Consider the following 23,309-nt stretch of genomic DNA (forward strand, 5'->3'; position numbering starts at 1 on the left):
GATTAGTTGACATAAACTGTTTTGTTTTTGCAAAAGTATGTGTGGGGGTTCCATTTGGAATCTTTCCATAAAAGCTATTAGTTTAATAAACCTTCTCAATACTTTTCAAAAAATTAACTGAAGCTGCAGTTATTTTGGTGTTGGCTATGTGCATTTGTACTTAGCACACCTGGGATGAGATACATGTTTAGCCAGTCTGATATAGTAGTAAAGCCCAGTAATGTGGAAGATTTTGAACTGGGAACTTTTCATAGGGTAATTTTCTTAGGAAATAGCCTGATGCCCTAGAACATAATCTGATTTAGTGTGTTATTTTACTTGGATCTGGTAAAACTAAAAACTGTGAAACCGGCATCTTTGCCTAATACTGTATTTGCAATTGCAATCCATTTATTGTTTCTAGAGAACTTGCAAAACAGAAACATTTCTGTGGAACAATTAAGCTCCGGTATTTTGAATATTACTCCCAACCCTCTGGAGCAGATTTGGAGGAAACATTGGTGGTTACCAGGGCAAAGAGAGTTTGTAGAAGCAGAAGCCTGCTGCGCAAGTGGGCAGCAACCTGTCCTTCAGCGTGTATGGGCAGATATTCACAACTAATTCAGCACTTAACTGTGTTAGTTGTTGGTTAACATCTGGGCCCAATAAATTAAAAGTGCTCATTCTAATCCTTAAAGCCAACAGCCTAGAACCAACATAGCTCTTAGAGCAGAGGTGTTGAGCCTGTGCCCTCCTTATGTTACTAGTCTCCTATTCCCATGATCTCCAGATAACATGGCCAGTGGTCAAGAATTATCAGAGCTGTAGTCCAGCAATATCTGGAGGGCCACAGGATCCCTTCCTCTTTCTTAGAGCAGTGGCTCCCAATTAGCTAAGTACTGCAGCGAGGAGGGGCAGAATTATGTGTCCTGGTCTTGACCCGCTGCTGAACTCACTTGCATGTTTAACTCAAGGCTTTGTCCATTGAGGCTCCCTATAGCTTGTGGATGTGGGTGGTGCTGTGGTCTAAACCACAGAACCTAGGGCTTGATGGTCAGAAGGTCGGTGGTTCGAATCCCTGAAACGGGGTGAGCTCCCGTTGCTCAGTCCCTGCTCCTGCCAACCTAGCAGTTCGAAAGCACAAGTAGTTAAATAGGTACCGCTCTGGCGGGAAGGTAAACGGTGTTTCTGTGCGCTGCTCTGGTTCGCCAGAAGCGGCTTAGTCATGCTGGCCACATGACCCGGAAGCTGTACACCAGCTCCCTCGGCCAATAAAGCGAGATAAGCGCCACAACCCCAGAGTTGGTCACGACTGGACCTCATGGTCAGGGGTCCCTTTACCTTTATAGCTTGTGGAAGGGGCTCCCTTTGCTAGGTTGTTCTAAATTTATACGCTTGGCTAGCTGCTCCCAGACATTGTTTAAGCCAATGAGGTCAGGGGCTGTGGCTCAAAACACCTGATAGCAGGAATTTGAAAAGGAGGAAGGAGCTATGTCAGTTAGCACCCTGGGAATAAGAAGTGAACAAAGCTGATAAAGTTTCAAAGCCATTCCTGATGATGGTGGTTTATTTAGTTATTCTCACTGTTCAAAGGACTTCAAATCAGATTATTTTGTTGTAATCTTTTATTTACTTATTTATTCACTCACTCACTCACTCACTCACTCACTCATTCAAAAGTCTTCCTTGGCTGCTCTTCAACGAAAATTATTCCAAGGAGGTGGTGTGAGAAGGTGTGAATAATACTATTCATGCAACATATAAACATGATATAGAAAACAACAGGTAAGATTCACAATATCCAGACTAAAACGGGGGGAAACAACAACAGGGGAGCAAAATACCAACCCAAGTATCATCTAAAATACAATGGGTAAGCAGGAAGACTTTAACTCGGGTCCAAAAAGGGTTGCATTGTGCTCCGTATGCCTCTTTTGGGGGACCCACACTGGGCAAAAGTTTTCTCCATTGCAGGGGGCTGAACTAGATGAACCTTGTGGTCCCTTCAAACTCTAAAGTTGCAGCAGCCTTCTAGGGTTTCAAGTTGGGGACATTGTCAGGCCTACATGCAGATACTGATGATTGAACCTGGGACCTATCGGTATTGGCAGTAGTGATTAAGATGGAACAATGGAGTGACCCTTTATTGTGTGTGTTCCTATGTAATTTTGTTATTATTGCCCCCATATTACAAACAGGGATAGGAAGGCACTGCTGAACCAGCACTCCCAGTGGGTTCATAGCAGTGTGTCCTTTAGCTACTACATGCCTGAGGTAAGGTGGATCCATGATCCCACAAGATGCACAGAAGACTCTGGATGCAGTTATTTGGATCCTGACATTGTTAATCCCCTTTCCACGGAAGCTAAACTTTCCTGCTTCACAATTGTGCATCAGTATTTCTTTTCTCATGTACAACAGCAAGTGAGACCACATTTTTCTAGGTTGTATAACTGAAATAAATTTATCAGTTCTTGATCAATATGGGAGACCATATTTAGTTAGGGGAACACAAAGATTTGTTACAAACACCAGGAGATAAAACAGGGTGGGAATTGTGATCTGGATAAAGACAATGGTTTAAAAAGGGTAGGGAACTCTTTTAAGACCATACATGGGTTTCCAGGATCAAGCAAACCTTCCAATGGTGCATGTGGCCAAAGCAAAAGTGGGCAGAGCAACAGGTGTAAATGTTACCTTTGTACAGTAGTCTAGTTTCAACACACATCCATCCAGAGTTATTGTCACAGTTCACGGACATTCCAGCTAGACCAAAATACTCAAGGCGGTTATAAAGCAGGAGCAATAAGGGGTACGACCTGTGGAAGTTGCTGAGGGCCAGTCAGAGAGACCTGATGGGCCACATTAAAGTCTCAGGTGCAAGGCTTCCTGATTTAAGAAATACCTTGTTCTCATGCTATTTTCTGTATAAGTCATATTTACAGGCTCAAAAAATACGCCTTTTGTTATTTGATCATTCCAACATCCTATTTTCCCCAGTAATAAACCATATCTATTTATCTAACCAATAGATTAACTGCTTTATATAAAGATAAACCTCTGAGTGGTTTACACAGTAAAATCCATGAAATCCACAAAACTAAAATACAAATAAGATGAAATACATAACTGTCACTATCACAGTAGACAGCAGAATCAAAATACTGAAACAGAATACTAAGCAGCGCAGTCTAAAAATTAACAGCCAGGAAATGCCTGAATAAACAAGCAAAAAGGCACCTAAAATAGGCTGATGCTTCTCAGAGAGTGCAGGGGAGGGTGTACCAGAGGGTTAGTGCCAGTGTGGAAAAGGCCTACATCCGCATTGTACCTAGATGGGTGGTGGGTACCACTCTTAGGCTTCCTAGCTGTTTTCTGCTGCACCTGGAGAACAGCAGCCTGTTGGAACCAGAAGATTTGGCCAGCTAGCCCCACCCATGAAGAGCAAAAACCCTGCCATTACTGTAGCTGTTTTCCAAGGAGAAGCCTATTTATTTGGAGGCTGCTGTTGACTGTTGTTTTCTGCCAGCTCTAGTGTGGAGATGGGGCGATATCTTGAGGGCAGGGGCACTCACCTTAGGCAATTGTCTGTGGATGGGCTTGCTCTTAGGTCAGAGAATGGAGAAGCTGGGAATCAGGAGGTGGGAGATGTGAGTTAACTTGTCTTCCACATGAGAGGTGGAGTGCTGAGGATCTATATCTATGTTGAAACCATTTGTGCAACAATGTGTATCCAGTGTCACTGATTTTCCCATTTAATATAATTTTGATTGAGCTATCACACTTTCCTTGCATCTTTTATCTGTATAAATATGCTGTTCTCCTTCAGCGTTAGAAATTTCCCAGGTGCATTTTGCTTCTGGCTACCAGCCACTTGCAACCAAATGAAGATGCCTGGGTGCCATGATAGCATCTCCACCATCTGGAGGTGCATGCATGGGGCTCCTTTGAGCTTGACTGTTTTCACACATTAGCAACACATCCTGTAGAATTCTATCCGTAATATTTTATCTGCACAATCAGAATGAATTTCAGGAACCAAAAGGTCTTATTGAAAAATACAACTTTCAAGCTGTCTGGCCCCTAAATGGCAACTAGACATTGCGTTTTTGGCGACTGTTACTCTGGTTAAAGGAGCCATTTGGCACCTAGCATTGTTCACTACTATGGGGACCTTTGAACAAAAAAGCCATAAATCACTAAGCCATACATTGTTTTACATAGCAATCTGTCAGCTGCTGCATGCCCAACAGGGCACCCTCCAATTATTGTAAAGGTAAACTGGGTCTGTACAGAGGAAGGTGGTCTCTCAGGTATCTTGGTTGTTCAGGGCTTTAATGGAACCTTGAATATGGCTCAGTAGCTCATAGGCAGCAGATGCAGTGCTTTTGGGAAGCTTTCATGTAGGGCATGAAGGCAATAGCCGTTTCCCATTATCGGTATTCACATGTTACATTCAATGCGTGTTAAGTCTGTGCATCTGTGCACACAAATTGTTGAGCTGTACAAATCAACAAAGGGCCACTCTTTCACAGAAACACTCGTACCTGTGTAGAGATGATTTGGTCAGAAAGCTTATCATTAGTCCCCAGCCCGGAGGTTGCATTCAACCATAGTGACTAGAAGCTGTTGATAAACTTATCTAAGAATCTGTCTGAATAGCAGCAAATTCCTTAAATGAACTGCATGATATATGTAAAAGTCATTCCTGTTGTTTGCCCTGAATCCCCTGCCAATCAGGAAGAGTGAAAGGAAGGCCTTTCCTCACACATTGTCCTAGCTCCAAGGCATTGGTGCTACTTGTGAATTGACCTATTGCAGCAGTGGCTAACCCTTTCCGGGCTGAGTGCCACACTAATCCCTGGCAAACCCTCTGGCAGCCACATGTCAAAATGGCTGTGGAGTAAAAGTGGATGCGGTCCTTTTTTCTTTTTAAGGGACACATTTTCAGGTTCTGCAGGGGGTGACGGGTGGCAGGCAGCAATCACAACCCCATCCCTGGCCCAGTGAGGACTACATATGCTCACTGGGTGCAGAATGACTGGCAAAGTGGGGAATGGGAAGAGAATGGAATGGAGGAATCAAAGCTGACTGTCTTGGAACAGCAAAGAGGAGTAGGTGACTTCAACGATTTGTTGCCAGTCCCACTAGTATGTTAAAATCATAATTAGTTCATTAAGCAAGTCCATCAGTGTTTTGAATATGTGTGTTTATGCATATGTACACACACACACACACACATACGTGTTTCCTTAACTGTCGCAGCCTGAAGTGTTATTTTTCTCTCTCTTGCAAATAGTCCTTTCAAAAAACAAAAACTCCACAGCTTTCAAACCTATTTGACTTAGATATGCTCAAAGGAATCCATTCGCCTGACAGCAAATTTGCAAGTTTATTAAATAGCAGCAATGACTCATCCACTTGCAGCTGTTCCTGGGAGCATAAATATACATAGACACTATAGATTAGGGTGTGCAATTTGGGATGGGAGCGTGGTTTTGGGGAAACAGATTTCTTTCGGCTCTGATTTTATTCTGAGCATGTGGCATTTTCACTTCTTCTCCCCACCCACAGATGAATGCTATCTTTTCCTTTTGTGTGTGCGCAAGGAGAAATGGGAGCTTCCCTGCTGTTTTTGAAAATTTCGGCCTCTGTATGCTTTTCTATAAAACATTCATTATACAACTAGAATAAGACAGTTTCAGGCCAATGCTCTTTGCTAGTAATGGATGGGTGTCAGTTGAGTGGGAAAGAGGGAGGTGTTTTCCCCAGTGATACTTTTTAATGCCAGAGAAAGGGAAGATTTTTATACCTCATGAAAAATAAATTGATGAAGGTTGGATCCAGCCATGCTTACAGTAGACCCATCGAAACATGACTAACTTCATGATCCCAGGATGTGGTCTGGAGGCACATGAGGCTGCCACCTTGATGAAGGTCAGCAGGCCGTGATCTGGTCAATACTTGGATGGATGACCACCTGGGAAACACATGTATGCCAAGTGGTCAGAGCAGTGAATGTTTTGCTTTCATATACAGTAGAGTGGTTTCTACATACATCCCCCTCAATCCTCCATTTAGGCATGCAAGCGTCATTACCAGAGTACAATGACACTTTTCAGTCAGGCAAAAACATTCTAGGAGGGTATGACCCAGGAGAGTCCCAAGGGCCAGGTAGAGAGGCCTAGTGGGCAAGGTTTCCCACCCCAGCTATAGAACTTGAACTCTGGGGTTTTCTGTACCCTTAGCAAAATCCTGTTCCTTGTGGGCATCTTCATCCCAAAAGTTTTGTGCTCTAGAATATTAAAACTTGGGGTAAGGCGAGCAACTTCTAATATTATTTTAATATGCCAGCACATCTGTTACTTTTAAATATGATGCAGTTTTCAGGCTCGTTTCCCCCCCAATCATTTGTCTGAAATGTTAAGAAGCCCCAACCCTACCCCAAGTACCCCACATCCTGTCAACAATAAGCCTTTCAGAAAAACAAAATAAAAAAAACTACTCATGCCTTTTCTAGGCATTTTAAAATAGACATCCTTGGATGCTGAAGCTGTCAGAGGTTAGACTGTGTTTCCAAGGCCAGGCATGAATGTCTTAAAAGACCATTCAAAATGCCACATGTACAAGATTCCTTGTGAAAGTCAGTAGCTGTGTTTGTTCATCTTGAGATTCCTGCATTGCAGGAGGTTGGACTAGATGCCCATTGGGGTTCCTTCCAACTCTACAATTCTATGATAATATGATAACCCAGGGTTGCTGTTTATCCTGGTTTGTTGTGTTGTCTGATTGCTTCTCCACAGCACAAAGAGCAGAATAAACATGCTCACTTTTCATTGGATACCAGGATTAGATACCCATGCTTCCTTCCACTATAAACAGAGGAGAGGGGCAAGGAACTTCTCTTTATGAACAAGTGTGGCAGTGGCTAATGTAGGTTCCTTTCCCCCATTGATTTGCGGCCAGGGTGCCTGACCATCTTGTGAACCTATCTCCCTTTCTGCTCCTTTAGCTTTAATAGCCATTGTGTGTTATACCTTGCCCTCCAGTGGCAGTCATTTTGTGACTGGTGTGCTCCCATTGCACCTTTTCCAAATTTGAAATGTGCCCAATGGCCCCAAAAGGTTGGCAGCCCCATCCTCACAACTGATCCTTATTCAGTGGGTGCAGAGACTGCAAGCTGTTTGTGGGAGCATTTGGTGGTTTTAGTCAGAACTCTGTTGTTTGGCTAATGGTAGATGGCCCCATAAATGAAAAATGTGGGGATAAAAAAGCATAAAAAGCATAAAAAAGATATCTGGTTACATCCTGGGCATTGGACCAGGAATAAAATCACTGGTGCTTTTGCAATGGATTTCTTCATTTATGAAGGGTGGATGCAAATTAATATAGATTTATGGAGACTCTTCAGCCAGGGTGCAATCATTTTGTGGAAGGCTACTCTCTCAAGCTAATAAAAGCAAGCGTCAGAAAGCATATAAACATAAAGTGTGTATCAGAGCTTGTTTCCAGGAATCCAAAAATAAATGTGATGCTTCTCCCCCCAGACAGCTAAAGAAAGCTTAGATTGATATGCCTATTTGGGCTGCTTTGACAATAATTCACCCTTATTTTTTGGAAAGAAAGAAGACATTTAGGGCAAAACAGTCTAGGTCTCTCCCCCTACTTGCACTGGAGATAAAATTTGAAATTTTCCATTTGCCCAGTGGATTCCATTGTGCTGATGCCAATCAGATTAATCAAATCTCTCCCAATTCCTCTTTGTTATTCACATCTCTTACTTGTCAAGGACTCCTGAAGGGTTACATATGGTGGCTTCATTCTGTTGTTCAAAACACTGGTCAGTTGCTAACCATGTTTTCATGAAGGGAAAGGCTATCAGTTACTAGTTTTTCTCCCTTTCTCATAATGTGAGAACGTTGGGCCATCCAGTGAAGCTGAATGTTGGAAGATTCAGAACAGACAATAGGGCTTCTTCACATAACACATGGTTAAACTGGAATTCACTAGTGATTGCCACCAACTTGTTTGGCTTTAAAAAGAGAAGTAGACAAATTCATGGAGGATAGGCTATGCATGGCTACTAGCCACAATGGCTATGTTCTGTCTCCACTGTCAGAGGCAGTATACCTCTAAAGACCAGTTGTTGGGTAGCACAAGATGCAAGACTGCAGTTGTATTCAGGTTTTGCTTGCAGGCTTCCCATAGTTGGCACTGAACATGACTATGAATTTGAGGAACCATCAGGGCTATCCTTAATGTTCTTATTAAACTGAACATTATTTAAAAAGAAATTTTTTTTTTGCAATAACTTAGATTTATTCATATTTTTACCTGCCCTTTACCACTAAATTGGAATCAGCTGTTGTAGCAGATAGTTGGCAATCACAGAAGGCAAACAGTTGTACTGGAGTAGATCTTTTCTCATTTTTTTAATTTCATGGAGGGTTGGTTTTTCCCCCTTTTTCTAATGTGGAAGAATATCAAAAGTGGCAAGGCTGCCCCTCAGTGTGAAGTGGTATAGTCTGTGCAACCACCTCCTCAACCAAGCAATTCATTTCTGCTGCGCATGTGTAGGCCTAGTCCAAGATGACGATACATACAAGACAAAACATATAAACATAACAGACACAGGTCTGCTGTTGGTGCTTTTAATGGCAGTAGCTGGCATTAGGCCCTGAAACGGCATTGTGGGGGGGGGGGGAGAAGGTGATCTTCATCCCACTAAATTCAATACCCCTTCATGGTGTGGCAGTGGGAGAGCTGCCCCCTCACTTAGAGTCTGACTTTCACAGCCCATTTTGATGCCTCATTCTGGAAGTAGAGACTTTGAAAAGGGAGGAGGGTGAACTAAATTTCACTTGACCTTCCCACTTCAAAATGTGCCTTGAAAGATTTGATGGTAGGAATAATATAACTGTATCTGCTTGCATGCGTGTGTACCTCATAAATTACATTTATTCACCAGCTGGATCTATGGGACTTCTTACTAAGACAAAACGATTACAGAAGAAAATCCATTTTGAGGTGGTAATAGCAGGCTTCTGCTCCCGTCATTTACTGCAAAAGCACCATTAGAGCACATTATGAATTTAGTAATCTCTTTGACTGACAGGGTGGGGAGTAGCAGTAGCTTAGTTTCACACCTACCCCTTTTCGCTTTCTTTCTCTCCCCCCCCCTTTCTAGATACAATTTATTTTATGATAACAAAAACCAAAAACATACACATCAAAATCAAAAATTTAAACCATAAATCTTAATTGACTTCCCTCCACTCCCCCTCCTGGTTCCATTATTTTATACTTATTCATGCACGTCCATAAAATAGTATATTCTTAACAGTCCAGTTTTAAAACCTTATTCATCTTGTTACAAGTGCCTTTTAGAAGTTCAACTAATGTAGAAGCCTATACACAAAGCTTGCAAAGTATGCATTTCCCCTTTTAAAAAAATCAATGTCCTTTTTCTTTCTTGGGTTTCAAATTATCTAATATGTCCTGCATAGTTTACTAATTTGTTTTGCCAATCTTCTTTATCTTCTTTGGCGGTGGCTTCTTCCTTCTGTAGGACGTCTTGGTCTGGCGTCCACTCTCGGATGCAGGGACAGAGTCTTTCACTCAATAAATCCATCAAGTCCTGAACCTTTCAAAATCATAGCATCTGTTGTTTTTTAACAAAAATCATTTTCAACATTCTCTTCAAATCTTTATATGTCACTTCCCAGGCCTTCTTAATAACTTTACATTGCCACCACATGTAGTAGCCTCTCATACCTTTTGCCCTCCCTTCCTGTTTTGTCTCCATCACAGTCAAAGCCTCCCAAATCAATTCACATGAGGTGCCATTTTTGTCGTGGGCCACCCTTACTTTCCCTTGCATTTTCCTTGAACCTCCCACCTCGGTGGTTTGTACATTCACCTCTTTAAATTGTCCCACAGCCTCTGAAAGCAAATTAGTATTTTACCGAATTTGAGAAGCTGCCTTATCAACATTTTCCTTTATCTGATCGAACAGTTCTCTTTTAAATTCTAAAAGCAAATCGTATAATTCATATTTTATGTTCTCTTGTCGGCCCTGCTGGTTTGTTTCAACACTGAGATTTTTTCTTCTGCCATTTCTAATTTGGGATGAAGGGGGGCCAATTCTCTCCCCGTTTCCCAGCTTCCTCTCTAAGATTAAATTCCAAAACAAAAAGTCCTTTCCCACCAAGGAAGGTGTTATTTTGGCTTTATCAGTACTTTATTAGGCCATTTCACTAGACTCAGTAGAGAAAACCATTACTTCCAGCCTCTTTTCTACCCCCCTTCCACTTTACTCACGAAACCAGATTTTAACGGTTATATAGTCCCATCAAAATGATTTTTAATTACCAGTATGAATAAAACTATAATATTAATGTTATTTTAAAGTCTAATTTAGTTCAATATTAGCAATAAATATTATAGTCCTCTTTTTTAATCTTGATTTTTAACCAGCTGATACCTTTTAATAAAATAAGTCCACAATTATGATTCCATTAGGTTAGATGTCTTCAACACTCTGAAAGATCAAAAATTTCTTTCCTAAAAGTAGCGTAGATTCAGAGAGTCAGTCCAATCTTTCTTCTAGAGAGGAAATTTGTAGTATTCTTCCATTAAATAACATTGCAATCCTTCTCCTGCTTGACCTCCATTTTCAGTCAAGTTCAATCACAACATAGGATAGATTCAGGTTCAAATTGAATTCAAGTCAATTTTGATGTTTTAAAAATTCTTGAGATTAGTATAAACGAAAGCTGTGTGGAATCTTTTAATCCTTATTGTTCATTAGTTAACTTAACTCCCAAAGTAAACTTCATCAACACTTCACTTGTATATATTTCGTGCTCGTAGCACCAGGAACGGGAGTGGACTTCCTTTTAACACTCCCGTTTTTTTGCCGAATCAATCAAATTAAACAGTCCTCAACTTTGCAGTCGGCTTCAATATGCTGGAATGGTAACTGCTTGTGGCTGGATCAGAGGCTTTGCCTCACAGAGCTGTGGTGGTGCCTAGTTCACCAGCACTTTCTTTTTTCCCCTTTTCCTTTCCTTTCCTTTCCTTTCCTTTTTCCTTTTTCCTTTTTCTTTTTTTCAAATACTTTATTGAAATTCGTATATAACATAGATAATGTACACATGCTTGAATGAACAAAAATATAAACAGAACCGTATAAACAAAAACCATATACAAATAATCTTCTATATGTTTACAGAAATTAAACTTAACTTAGATTTATGCTGTTTCTCTTCCCCCCTTTTTTCTTATCTTTTTACTAACATAAAATAAATGAGACTAGACTTCCTATCATTTCCTGGTGCGTCATCTTTCTGATGATGAATGTACCTATCATTATTAGCTTACTCATTCTGTATTCTCTAATACATTCTTACAACAATTTGTCTTATTTCTTATAGGTTACTTTAGACGAGGGTCAATCAAATGCTTCCATAGACATTATACCACTTTTATAATTTTGTAGATACCTCTTATATTTATTCCATTTTTGAACAAACACTTGTCTTTTATTACCACTCAAACTGTTGGGCAATTGCGTCATTTCTGCAATTCCTGTAATTTACATTGCCAATCCGATAATGTTAGAACATTTCCCCCTTTCCAGTTAATTGCTACCAGTGTTCGAGCTGTGGCCGTGGCATATAGGAAAATTTACCTTAAATTTCGGAATGTCATTGCCTAAAATGCCCAAAATGCCTCTGGCTTTTTAAAGAAATGTTAGCCCAAAGATTTTTGCCTCATGGAGCTGCAATGGTGCCTAGTTCACTGTTGCTTTCACTCGGCTCCCCCCCCCCCCACTCTCCGCACCTCTCGGGACGGAGAGCAGAGACCGGCAATGCCAAGCTGCCCTCTGCGAACAGCAGGACCCCGAGACACCCTAGTACTCCTCTTGGAGTTTTTTGGGGAAGTGCTCTTCCCAGAGGCTCCATGAGGCCAAATCTGACAGAGCTATCATATCCGCGGTTGGTCTGCCATGTCGCGAGAACCCGGAAGTGCCCTTTTTCACATTCACCCTTTTCTTCATCAGACCCCTGAAAAGTGATATGAAGGCAAGCACCAAGATTTTGGCAGGTTCTTCAACCCACTCAAGGATGAAATGGGGCTGTGTGCACAATGGCTGCATTCACATCACAGTTTATTCTGTTTTGATTACTTTCCCCAAATTGTTAAATTCCACATTATATTTTAGCTTTCAAATGATGTAAAAGCCACTTCCGGGCATTTTGCACAGGTTTTGCATTCATTTCCGTATTTTCTTGCAAACAAATTTTTTTCTGGATGCAGATAACCCAGTAATTCCTGTACAGTATAGGGAAGTCTTTAATGTGCGATGTTTTACTGTGGTTTTATAATTTACCAGAAGTCGCCCAGAGTGGCTAGGCACCCCACTCAGATTGGCTGCATATAAGTTGTTGTTGTTGTCGTCGTCATCATCACAAAGCTTGCAGTATATTTAGCTTGCAGTAGTTCCAGAAATGACTTGCTGCATCAATGCTGCCTGCTGCAAGGTAGCCAACATAGGACCAAGGCCACTGATATTGGGGGGGGGTGCAAATTAGAGGGAGCTTTTGCTGAGAGCTTCATCAAACCTGGAGTTGGCTCTGTTCTGGGTTGTCCATAGTCCACCCTCTCCTGTGATTAGTTGAAGCACCCTTTCCAAATGTTTGGCCCATCACAGAGAACTTTGGGTTGATGAGAGAGATGATGCTCATTTGGGCTGGGCACAGCCCACAAAAGACATATCTCTCCCCTCTCTCTGAAAATCATGGTTCTCTTTGCTTGATGATCCTATACTAACCTCTGGACCACGGCACATAACAGCCATTTCCCGAAATCCTGTGACCCGAAGAGACTATTCAGCTGCCCAGACTTTGTTAGCTCAGAGATTGAAAGAAAACATAGTCCCCACCAAGGAAGAATGGTAGATAAAACTGATGGACTGTGCTGAAATGGCAAAACTGACTGGAAGAATTAGGAATCAGGAAGATTTAAATTTTAATAAGCAATGGGGAAAGTACACAGTGTATTTAAAAAACTACTGTAAACACGTAAAATCATTAGTAGGACTAATATGACACTTGTAGCTAAAATTTGAATTATGGATTAGTTAAAGGTTTGATAAAATTGGAGTAACAGACAGGAGAAAATATTGGCATAAGGATCCACAAAAGAGGAGGAGGGAAGTCAAAAGGGGATTTATTGATTATATCTTAATTGTTTTCTTTGTTGTTGTTTGTAAACCTGGAAATCCAAAAATAAAATGAAACAAAACAAAACAAGGCTTTTCAATTGTTAGCATATGCTATATGTGATAGGAACCTGCATATTTACAGTTTGCACACATTTCTGAGGTAGGGTTACCAGACATCCCTGGTTCCGGGGGACTGTCCCTGGACAAATTCCTTCCCCAGAATGTCCCCAGATTTGCAAATCTGTCCCTTGGAAACGTGGCAGCGGCAGCCTCAGCAGCCCAGAGCCAGCCTGGTAGCGCAGTTGGCTCTGGCTGGCTTCAGGAGCTGCTTGCTGCCATGACGCCCGCCATTTTTCCTCTCCAGAAGTCCCCATATGATGTGTCTTGTGCGGAGAGGAAAAATCAGTTCTGTGTGGATACCTATTTTGACATCTGGAGGTCTTATATTAACTTAAGATGGACAATACTGGTGGTTAGTGTATCATTAATGTGGGTTGATAGGAGTATTATCATTATTATTCACATGTTCCTTTTTCTTTCATTCCATCTTTGTTTTTATTTATAACTAAAAAGAAATTTCTGATCCACCCTGAATCTTTTCTGATGTAAATGATGCAAATTATGCTCATCTGTATAGGGGGGAAATTCCAGAACATTTTCCTATTTAAATTATTTTGGCAGACACACATTGCCACCAACAATCCTTCTCGCTATTTTTTTCTCAGGCTTGGCGAAAGCGCTGGTTCGTGTTGCGCCAGGGCCGAATGAGCGGAAACCCTGATGTCCTGGAGTATTACCGAAACAGCCATTCCAAGAAACCCATCCGGGTGATCGACCTGAATGAATGTGAGGTGGTGAAGCACTCGGGCTCGAGCTTCATCAAGAAAGAATTCCAAAACAACTTTGTCTTCATTGTGAAAACGACTTACCGCACCTTCTACCTGGTGGCCAAATCGGAGGAGGAAATGCAGGCTTGGGTGCACCACATCACCCAAATCTGCAACTTTGGACATTTGGAAGATGGAACAGGTAGGAATGGAAAGACGGGTCAAACTCATGCAAAAGTGGTTCATTCACTGTTAGTATCTTAAATAGATCACAGCTTGGTTGGAGAAAGTCTCTGACCATGTGGAAGCACTTTGCATACCTATGAAGGGGGTATTCCTCCCCACCTCTCAAGTTTTTTGAATCTTGTATTTTGGAACATGTTTGTAAAAGTTTCCCTGACCAAAACTGCTTTTAAATATATCTGCTTTTTTCTGAATTGTAGAGAAGCAAGCACCAAAATCTTGAAAGAGGCTTTCACAACCTGGGGTCCTCCAAATATTTTGAACTACAAATCCCATCAGCCCCAGTTCAAAACCTCTGGAAGGCACCAGTTTTGGGAGAGAACTCCCTTTAAAGAGGCAGGTTTTCCAGTCACAATTCTCCAAGAGATTTGCAGCGTGCACTTTCATTTTTATGCCGTATGCCCAGGAATGAATCATCTTGCAGATGGCTTGTTGATTACGAGAAATGTTTCAGTGTCCCTTAAAAGAAAAAAAAGGGGAAACTAAAAGCCAGTTTTCTGATGTTATCACTGGAACATACCAAATCTATATACCACTTTAATTTGCTTTTAGACTTTGAGGACGCAGCTTAACGCCAGATGCATTTAGCCCAATGTATTTATTGATTGAGGGGATGGGTTGCTAGAATCCTCAGCTTATATTATCAGCCAACATAGCTATAGCTCAGTATATTTGCAAGGCAAAAGAACTGCTGAATAGCAGGCATGCCACAGGGCAGAGATTGGGAACCCTCTGAATATTTGCAGGACTACAATTCCCATCAGGCTTGACCATTGGCAGTGCTGGCTAAGCTGATGGGAGCTGAAGTCTAACAACCTTTTTGGAGGATCACAGTATCCCCATCTGTGCCTTAAGAAGCACTGGAACATATGAAACTGCCTCATACTATGTCGGACCAATGGCCCATGTGGCTCAGTATTGTCTACACTGATAATCAGTGGTTCAGGATTTCCGACGGGGACTCTCCCAGCCCTACCTGGAGATGCTGAGAATTGAACCAGGGACTTTATACATGCAAAGCAGAGTTACAGCCATTCCCACTGTGGTTGCAGGTATAACTGGCTGATATTGGGGAAGGGGCTCCTTTAAGTATTTTAGTCCCAAGCCATGCAGGACCTTGTGTGCTAGTGCTAATACATTGAATTAGGTCATTGGCAGCCAGTGCAGTGCTCTGAGTGACACATGGTTCCATTGGGCTGTCCCACTTACCAACCTGGCAGCCACATTTTACACTAGCTGCAGTCTCTGGTATTAAAGGGCAGCTTCACATACAGTTCATTACAGTAGTCCAGGCAGGATGGACCAGAGGTTTATGAGTCTGGTAGCTTCCTATGCATCATAAAAACAGAGGTACTTCGTCTCCAGTATATACATCATGTACTCTCCTATCTTGCTCTGTAGTCATATGTGCAAGCTTCAGTGATTTTTCTTTTCCCAATTAGTGCTTCAGCTTATCAAATAAAGCTTTATTCTGATGGTGAAAGCAGACTGCTGCCTTGATTGCCGAGCAGGGAGCAGGAGGAAGAGAAGGGGGAGGGGGGAGAATGAGAACAAACATAGAATCTCTTTGCTCCCTCCATAGAAAATGGACATACATAATTTATGGTCCGCAGATGCTGCCATGTGCCTTTAATGGACCTCAATTTTATTACTAGGCTCTTAGGAAAATGTGCAGAAGGCCACCGGCTTCTGTCCTTGGAGCCTGGCTTCAGATGTCGGCACAGCCCAAAGGGACACTTTCGTATTCTCACTTGCTCTCCCTGCAAAGAGCATTTGCTAATGGGCTGGAGAGAGTACTCAGAGGAATTAGTGCTTGCTAGTTCTGAGCCTTGGAGATCAACTTTCTGCCCCTTTATTCTGTGTGACTTTTGCTGTCTGTTTCTCAGAGACATTGTGCATTTGCTGTGGTTTAGCTGCATGTAAGCTAGCCATGTTCATTAATTTCAGTGGGACTACTATTGAGTAGGATTAACATTGGCTGTAGCCCATGGCTGCCAAGGAATGAACAGGAGCCCCTAAAAATGGCCTGTAGAGGGTCGGGGAGATCAGAATTCAACCTGCTGACAAGATCCTGATCCTTTTTCCTCAGGTATAATATTTGTTGGGAGGGGGATACTTTAATTACTCTATGTGCTGCTTTCCTGCTCCTTAGCGGCCCTCAAAGCAGCTTATAGTCAACAAAATACAAAACTGGAAACTGGAAAACAACAAATATCCATAAACAAACCCAGCAACCAGAGTACAAAAAGCAAACACGGTTATTAAAGTATTCGGAGGAGAAACGTGTAATATAATTGGAAAAGGTGTTGTCTTAATATTTAGTAATCTTGTGTGGCACCAGAGAACTAGTTTGTTATCAAAAGCAAGGAAGTGAAGGAGACAGAGGACGGAAAGTGTTTGTGAGCCCACATTGCTCAGACCATGGTTTCAAGGTTGTGATTTCTGAACAAGGTACTTCCTCATTGGGTATGTCCATGTTGACAGTTCAACTTGCTGCAAGACTTGGCTTCACCTCTGTCTCCAAAGTATCTAGCACTTACTCCACCAGCAAGTCATAGGCTCTCAAAGAGGAACTCCTTTGCCACTCATTTGAAAAGTGGGTTTGCTTGCACATCATTAAGCAGTGCAGCCCCATAAGCCTTGGATACCCAACGTGCTGCCTCAATACTTTGTGGGACTACAACTCCCGTTATTTCTGACCATTAGCAATGCTGGCTGGGGCTGATGCAAGTTGGAAGTCCAACAGCATCTGGAGGGTTGTGTGTTGCCTTAAACTGTTCATGTCAAAATTTATTTAATGACAGGTGTAAGAATCTTTGAGATTCCTAATGAAATCACTGTAAACTCACCTCAGGGATGGATGATCAATGGTAGGGCATCTGCTTCACATGCAGAAGGTCCCAGTTTCTTTCCCCTTCCCCAGAATGTTGACCTTAGAGACTGGGAGCATTTGCTAGTAGAAGCTTTTAAAAAGCAAGCAAGCAAGCAAGCAAGCAAAAAAACAAACCCAACTCTCTCATAATTTGAGTGCTCATTTGCATATAATACCCCTTACAGAATACATTCAAAACACTTGCCCCTGATGTACATAAAGCCGAGACCAAACTTCCAGCCCATTAGCTGATCCCTGCTAGATGAGCTTGCTCCTTTCTTCAGATGGCCTCCCTCCCTTTACAGCCAACACTGATTTTCCTTCCCTGCTTCTGGTGGGTTGTCTGCCTTTTTTGTCTGTTTAAATATCTATGTTCACAATCATATGGGTGCTGTTTATATCTTCCTATATACATAAAAATTTAAGGCTGTCATCACGCAGCCACCATTGGAGGATTTGGAGTGCCACATCACAGAGTAGGGGATGTGGGGGGCAGGAGAGAGCCAGCTTTTAAAATGGCAATTTTAAAGAACAGCAGTTTGGATGAAGGAAGGATAGAGACACACAGAGCAGTTGCGAGGGGATGAGGAATTTGAAAGAGCTGTGAGGGTTTTGGGTGAGGTGTAAAGGGACAGGGTGGGGAATTGGCAAGAGGGTTGAGGGGTGGGGTGGGGTTGGTGAGCAATGTAAGCTGGGGGGCAGCTCCTGTTGGTTATATACTTGAAGAATCATATATCACCAGTTTTAATTTTCATTTATTTGCTTATTCCAAGAACAACAGCAGACTGTGCAAGTGGACAGGGACAGGGAGAACATCCTGAATGAGGGGAAGGCAGGCTTTGGCTATGGAATGTTAAGGCAAGGGGTTTGTTGAAGGGAGGTGAAAGAGGGGAGGTGGGTAGAGAGGATTTGCTGGCTGGGAATGGTTTGGGAAGATAACTACTTCTCATTGCATTTAATCCCAGACTCCAGTTTGCTGTGATTTTGTATACATTGGTCCTCAGATAAGCATAGCCATTTTCAGTGTCAGCTTCCGCAAATGTACTTGTGCTCAGACCATTTGCAGAAAATTGAATGGTCTGAATACAAGTATTGTAAAATAACTGTCTCTCTCTCTCACACACACACACACTCTACTCAGCACAATACTGTCCAGGTGTTTTGGACTACAACTCCTATCATCACCTGCCATCACAGCTGATGGGAGTCGTAGTCCAAAACACCCGAAAGGTGCCAGGTTGGGAAAGGATGTTTTCTACCTGTTTCCCTGGGAGATGCAAAATGGCTTATAATAAATTATGCAAATTGAGGGATTCTTGTTTCTTCCCTTCAGTGGGCAGCTTCATTTGCCTGAGTCTGAGTTCTCTCCAGAGATTTGGATTCTAGCCTTGCCAGTTTTATCTGAATGTCACTGAGGTTTATCTTCAAGGATCACACAGCCCATTAGAAACCCTATCACTATTAACAAGGGCTCCAGGACAGTTGGAGCAGATGGATGAAATCCATCTTACCTCCGGCACTCCCCAAATGGGCCAGCGCCTGAAGAGAGAGCACAGTTTGGAGAGATTTTTAATTGATGTGCTGCCCCCTCCCTCCAGTAATTGCAAAAAGAGCTCACAATGCACAAAACGCCCAGCAATGATATGCCATTCAGAAGACATATTGCATCGTGCTCCCTGCTTCCCTGAGCAGTGTGATTTTCCAAGGGTGGTGCTTTGGGTTTCCTTTCAATGAAAGATCATTGGAGATTTAATGATTTTTTTTGTTTTGTTTTGTTGTTACTATTTTGGTTTACTTACTAGTTCCCATGTTGGAGCATGGGAGGGCAGTGACAGGCAGCATTGCACTCTGAAAAGCAGCATATCCACTCCCCCCACACCAGACCTCCCCCCTCACACACAGAAAGGTAGCCTAAACCCCCTTTTCCCTTCACTTTACCCTCTCTGCCCCCAGTAATCAGATAACAACCTTGATCCCTTTGAAGATGCTATTCTATCAGCCGGTAGGGAAGCACGATGAGACTATTTATTTATATATAAACATATATATATATATACCGCCATGTATACATTTTGCAATCAACCAGTGCATCAATTCCATGAAATAAAATAAATAAATGGCCCCCCTCCCCGTTACCAATTTAGAGAGTTCCTGACCCCACGCTGCTCTGGTATCCTTTTTGGGTCCATCCCCCTGCCACCAAATATGGTGTCTGATTGGCTGAGCCTGCCGTCACTCTCACCCTGGGGTGGAAATTATTCAGTTTAAAATGGTGAACAGTTGCAGCCTTGGGGACAGTGAGCAGCACTTCACTTCCTGGCATGGGCATAGCCAAAGGGGGGCAGTGGGGCAGCTGTCCCCCCCCCCAGACCAAGTAAAACAATAGAAATACTTAACTAACTGACCAATGACAGCAGTTCTGGCCCCCCCCCCCGCAAAGTCCTGGCTACGCCCATGCTTCCTGGTGCAGGACCATTTGGTGCTGCCAGCTCCCTGGGCTCTGGCTGCTTGGGGAGAAGGGCACCCAGGCTCTTTGGCTAAGGTGGGTACCTAGGCCTTCTAGTCTGGCTCTAACTGCACCAGTTTCTGGCGGTATGAGCTCTTGTCCCAGAATATTTGACCTTTTATGCCAGATTTGGCCTGGGACATGCGCAGGAAGATTGATTTTGCAAAATAGAGGCCATTTTATCCAGTGGGTCATTAATTACATCGTCTGCAAATTCTTTTGCATACTTGTTCAAATGCCACTTTAAGGTGCAGCAAGGACTTCCAACACTTTCTAGTTAAGCTGATTCTGCAAGAATGGCAGTGCCATTGCCAGACAAGAAGGCACTTTCGGAGGACACAACACCCATCTCCCTTTAGCAGTAACCCTGATAGTTTAGAATACTGATCTTGCAGCCGTTTTGGAAGCAGCATTGCTGGCAGCAGCACTGCCCATTTCTATGCATCAGATGAACTCTGTATCTGAAAAGCTGTTTGTGTTCCAAATTGGTCCATGACTCATTTAACAGTAAGGTTTAAGTGGCTTTTCTAAAATGTGTAGGCTTTCATTGTAGACATAATGTAAATGCATGCATGAGTTTTCCTTTGCTTTAATCAATAAGCGTGCACTTGAGTGTGTGGCTGTTTATAGAAATAGATGTAGATCTTGCAAAGGCTTTAGAATGACACCTTGCCGGGTAGTAAATACACAAAAGTGGTATCCTAAGAACAGATCAATCTTGATGGAACTGCTTGGCTGTAGAACAAAAGTGCTGCCATCTGCTGGTCTTATGGAGAAAGGCAACCTGATTTTGCAACTTGAACAAATACTTTGTTCCCCTGCCCCTTTTATGGAAGATAGGAAGCTGCCTTATAGTGAGTCAGACCATTGATCCATTTAGCTTAGTATTGTCTACACTGACTGGCAGCAGCTCTCCAGGATTTCAGTCAGGGAGTCTTTTCCAGCCCTTGCTGGAGATGCTGGCGATTGAAGCTGGAATCTTCTGCATGCAAAGCAGGCGGTCTGTCATTGAGTAGTGGTCCCTCCCCATGAGTTGATACCAGTCCAGTCTGGCTCCCCATTTTTTTATTATTTCTGTACCCCTCCATCCTGCCCCATCCCCCTTTTAACTTGCAAATTCTACTTATCCACACAGAGGCTGGGAGGGGCTGGCTTGTCTTACCGCCTCTGTGTTTCTCAGGTGGTTTGAAAAGGACCATGCAGAACACCTGTCTGGGGGAAGTGTTTGGCTGTACATTTTGTAGACTACAGTTTGTCTTCCCACAGTATAAACACTTTGCTTCTTGGAAATGTTGCGTTAGATAATATCTTGGCCTCGTTTCCCAGATACTGTTTATGGGTTAGGGAAGCTGAGCTTCTCTTTAATGTAAACACTTGGTGGCTATCCATAATGGGAAAATGTGACTTTAAATATCAATAATTGTTGTTGTTGTTGTCAAGATTGGGTTGCATACTGCTGTTTAAGCAGTGGTGGTGGTATGGCCATATTAGGGGCTTGGAGGGGACTGTCTCAATATATTCTTACCACCCTCCGCACAGGTTGGGGAAGCAGCCTTTTTATAACTTTTTTTAATTGTTAGAATAATACATAGTGCAAAAAAATACACAGCGTGAAATATTATTTTATTTGTGAATTGCCTTTTACATATATGTCTCCAGGCAATTTACATGCATCTTGAAATTATTTAGAAATTAAATAATCAGTCAATCAGAATAATAAGAAAGCAGAAATAGTATTTGAAGCAGTGCTTTAAAAAAAACCCAAAAAAACCTCTGAAGCTAAGTTTAAATACCATACAAAAAGACACCCAGCATTTTCATCCAGCTGGAAAAGCCTGTCGAAACCAAAATGTCTCCAGTTGTTTTAGGAAAATGAAGATAATGGCTGTCTGTTGTATCTCAAAAGGGATGCTGTTCCACAGAATAGAGGCAACCACATTGAAAGCCCTTCCTAAGTAGGCTTCTGATATTTGGGGGGCTTTAAGGAGTCCTGCAGAATGCTACCCAAGTGGATAGCCATGTTATCCTTTAACACCAGCCTAAAACAGTATAACTGGCTTATCTTCCCCCTTTTTTTTTTTTTTTTTGCTGTGGTATCTTTTTGGCATTAATAAAATCCCCATCAACTCAAAGTTCATTTCATTAACACAAATAGAATTCTCAGTGATAATAACTAACACCCCAAACCTAGTATTCTTCAAGGCTCATCTCTCTCTCCCACCCCACTCCACCAAAATGTGTTGAAATTCTGTATGGGTTTCCAATTGCTGCAACTGTATTAGTCCATTGGTTGATTATAAATACAGCTGTGTGATACACACACACACACACACACACACACTGCTTGATTGTAAAAGAAAAACCCTTTAAAAACTCAAAATGATTTACGCAAAGAAGAAAAGAATAACATTATCAGTAAAAAAACTGTTTTAAAAAGCTATTGAAAACATTCCATTTTACCCATGTTGTGAACACGTCCCTTAAATTAAGTTTTCTTTTAAGTCGAGATTATTTATAACCTCCTTTTAAACGTTGGCCCTGAAGAAAACAACAGAAACCCAGGTATACACCAGTACTGATTGTTTCAGTCCAATTTGGCCACAGCACATAGGCTTTCTTCCAGTGCTGACCTCATCTTCCTCAGTACTGTAGATATACTATTTGTTCCAACAACCCTGGACGGACAGAAGGTAAAGAATGAAGAAATTAGTATAGGCCACAAATCCTTCACTGCACTCCTTGGAAAGAATCAAGCCCCTTACAGGATCAAGGCCAAACTGACTTCCTGACAAGCACCGTCAACTTATAACCTTTTCTTTCCTTTGTCACAGATTCCGGAGACAGCCTCTCCCACACCACCACTTCCCCGCAACCTTCGCCAGCCGTCTCTGCCCACGCCTTGAGGGTTGCAGACCCTTCCCTTTTGGCCGACCAAGCTGCTGTGGATGCTTCTGCTGCAGAGGAGACAGCAAGCGAGTCAGAATCTGTCTTCCTTCCTGACTATCTGTTCTTATCGAACTGTGAGACCGGAAAACTCAGTCATGTCAGGTATCACCATAACTCTCTCTGATACCTCCTCCAACTCTCTCTGATACCTTCCTCCAACCTTGTGGCCTTCCAGATGTTGCTCAAGTACAACTCCCATTAGCAACCGTGTCCTGGCTGGGGCTGCTGCGAGTTGTGGTCCAGAACATCTGGAGGCCAGTGGGGAAGGTTGAGTGCCTTTCAGTTTTGGGGGGCAAAACAGGGTTATTCCCAAAGTAACTTTGGGTCCAAGGGGAAGAAGAACATAGCTTATGTAAGTATGTAAGCTCATAAATTGTGGTCATATGTACACCTTATATTTAAAGCTCTATGGCGCCACTTTAAACAGTCACAACCTCCCCCAAAGAATTCTGGGAGCTGTAGTTCATTAAGAGTGCTGAGATCCCTATTCCCCTCACAGAGCTACAGCTCCCAAAATTCTTTGAGGGAAGCCATGATTGTGTTATCATAGTGCTTTGATTGTATGATGGGAATGCCACCTAGGTTGGTGGCTGAAGTAAGATTCAGCCATGGCAATGACACAGAGCCCTCCACACCTGAGGGCATAAAGCTAGCTTAGGAGGCACAGGGTAAGCTATGTGGCACATAGCTCTGCCTGCTCTCTGCCTC

General features: G+C 42.4%; 1 protein-coding gene across 3 annotated transcripts in view; it reads left to right on the top strand.

The window, feature by feature from the left end:
- The window catches only part of GAB3 (GRB2 associated binding protein 3), an 81,760-nt gene that overhangs the window by 34,592 nt on the left and 23,859 nt on the right, over positions 1–23,309 (top strand). For all 3 annotated transcript variants that reach the window (XM_053373564.1, XM_053373566.1, XM_053373565.1), the window contains exons 2-3: positions 13,933–14,236; positions 22,487–22,703. In XM_053373564.1, the coding sequence (XP_053229539.1) occupies positions 13,933–14,236; positions 22,487–22,703 (521 nt within the window). The remainder of the gene's footprint in view (positions 1–13,932; positions 14,237–22,486; positions 22,704–23,309) is intronic.

Source organism: Podarcis raffonei, chromosome Z (assembly GCF_027172205.1).
Source record: "Podarcis raffonei isolate rPodRaf1 chromosome Z, rPodRaf1.pri, whole genome shotgun sequence".
Lineage (NCBI taxonomy): Eukaryota > Metazoa > Chordata > Lepidosauria > Squamata > Lacertidae > Podarcis > Podarcis raffonei.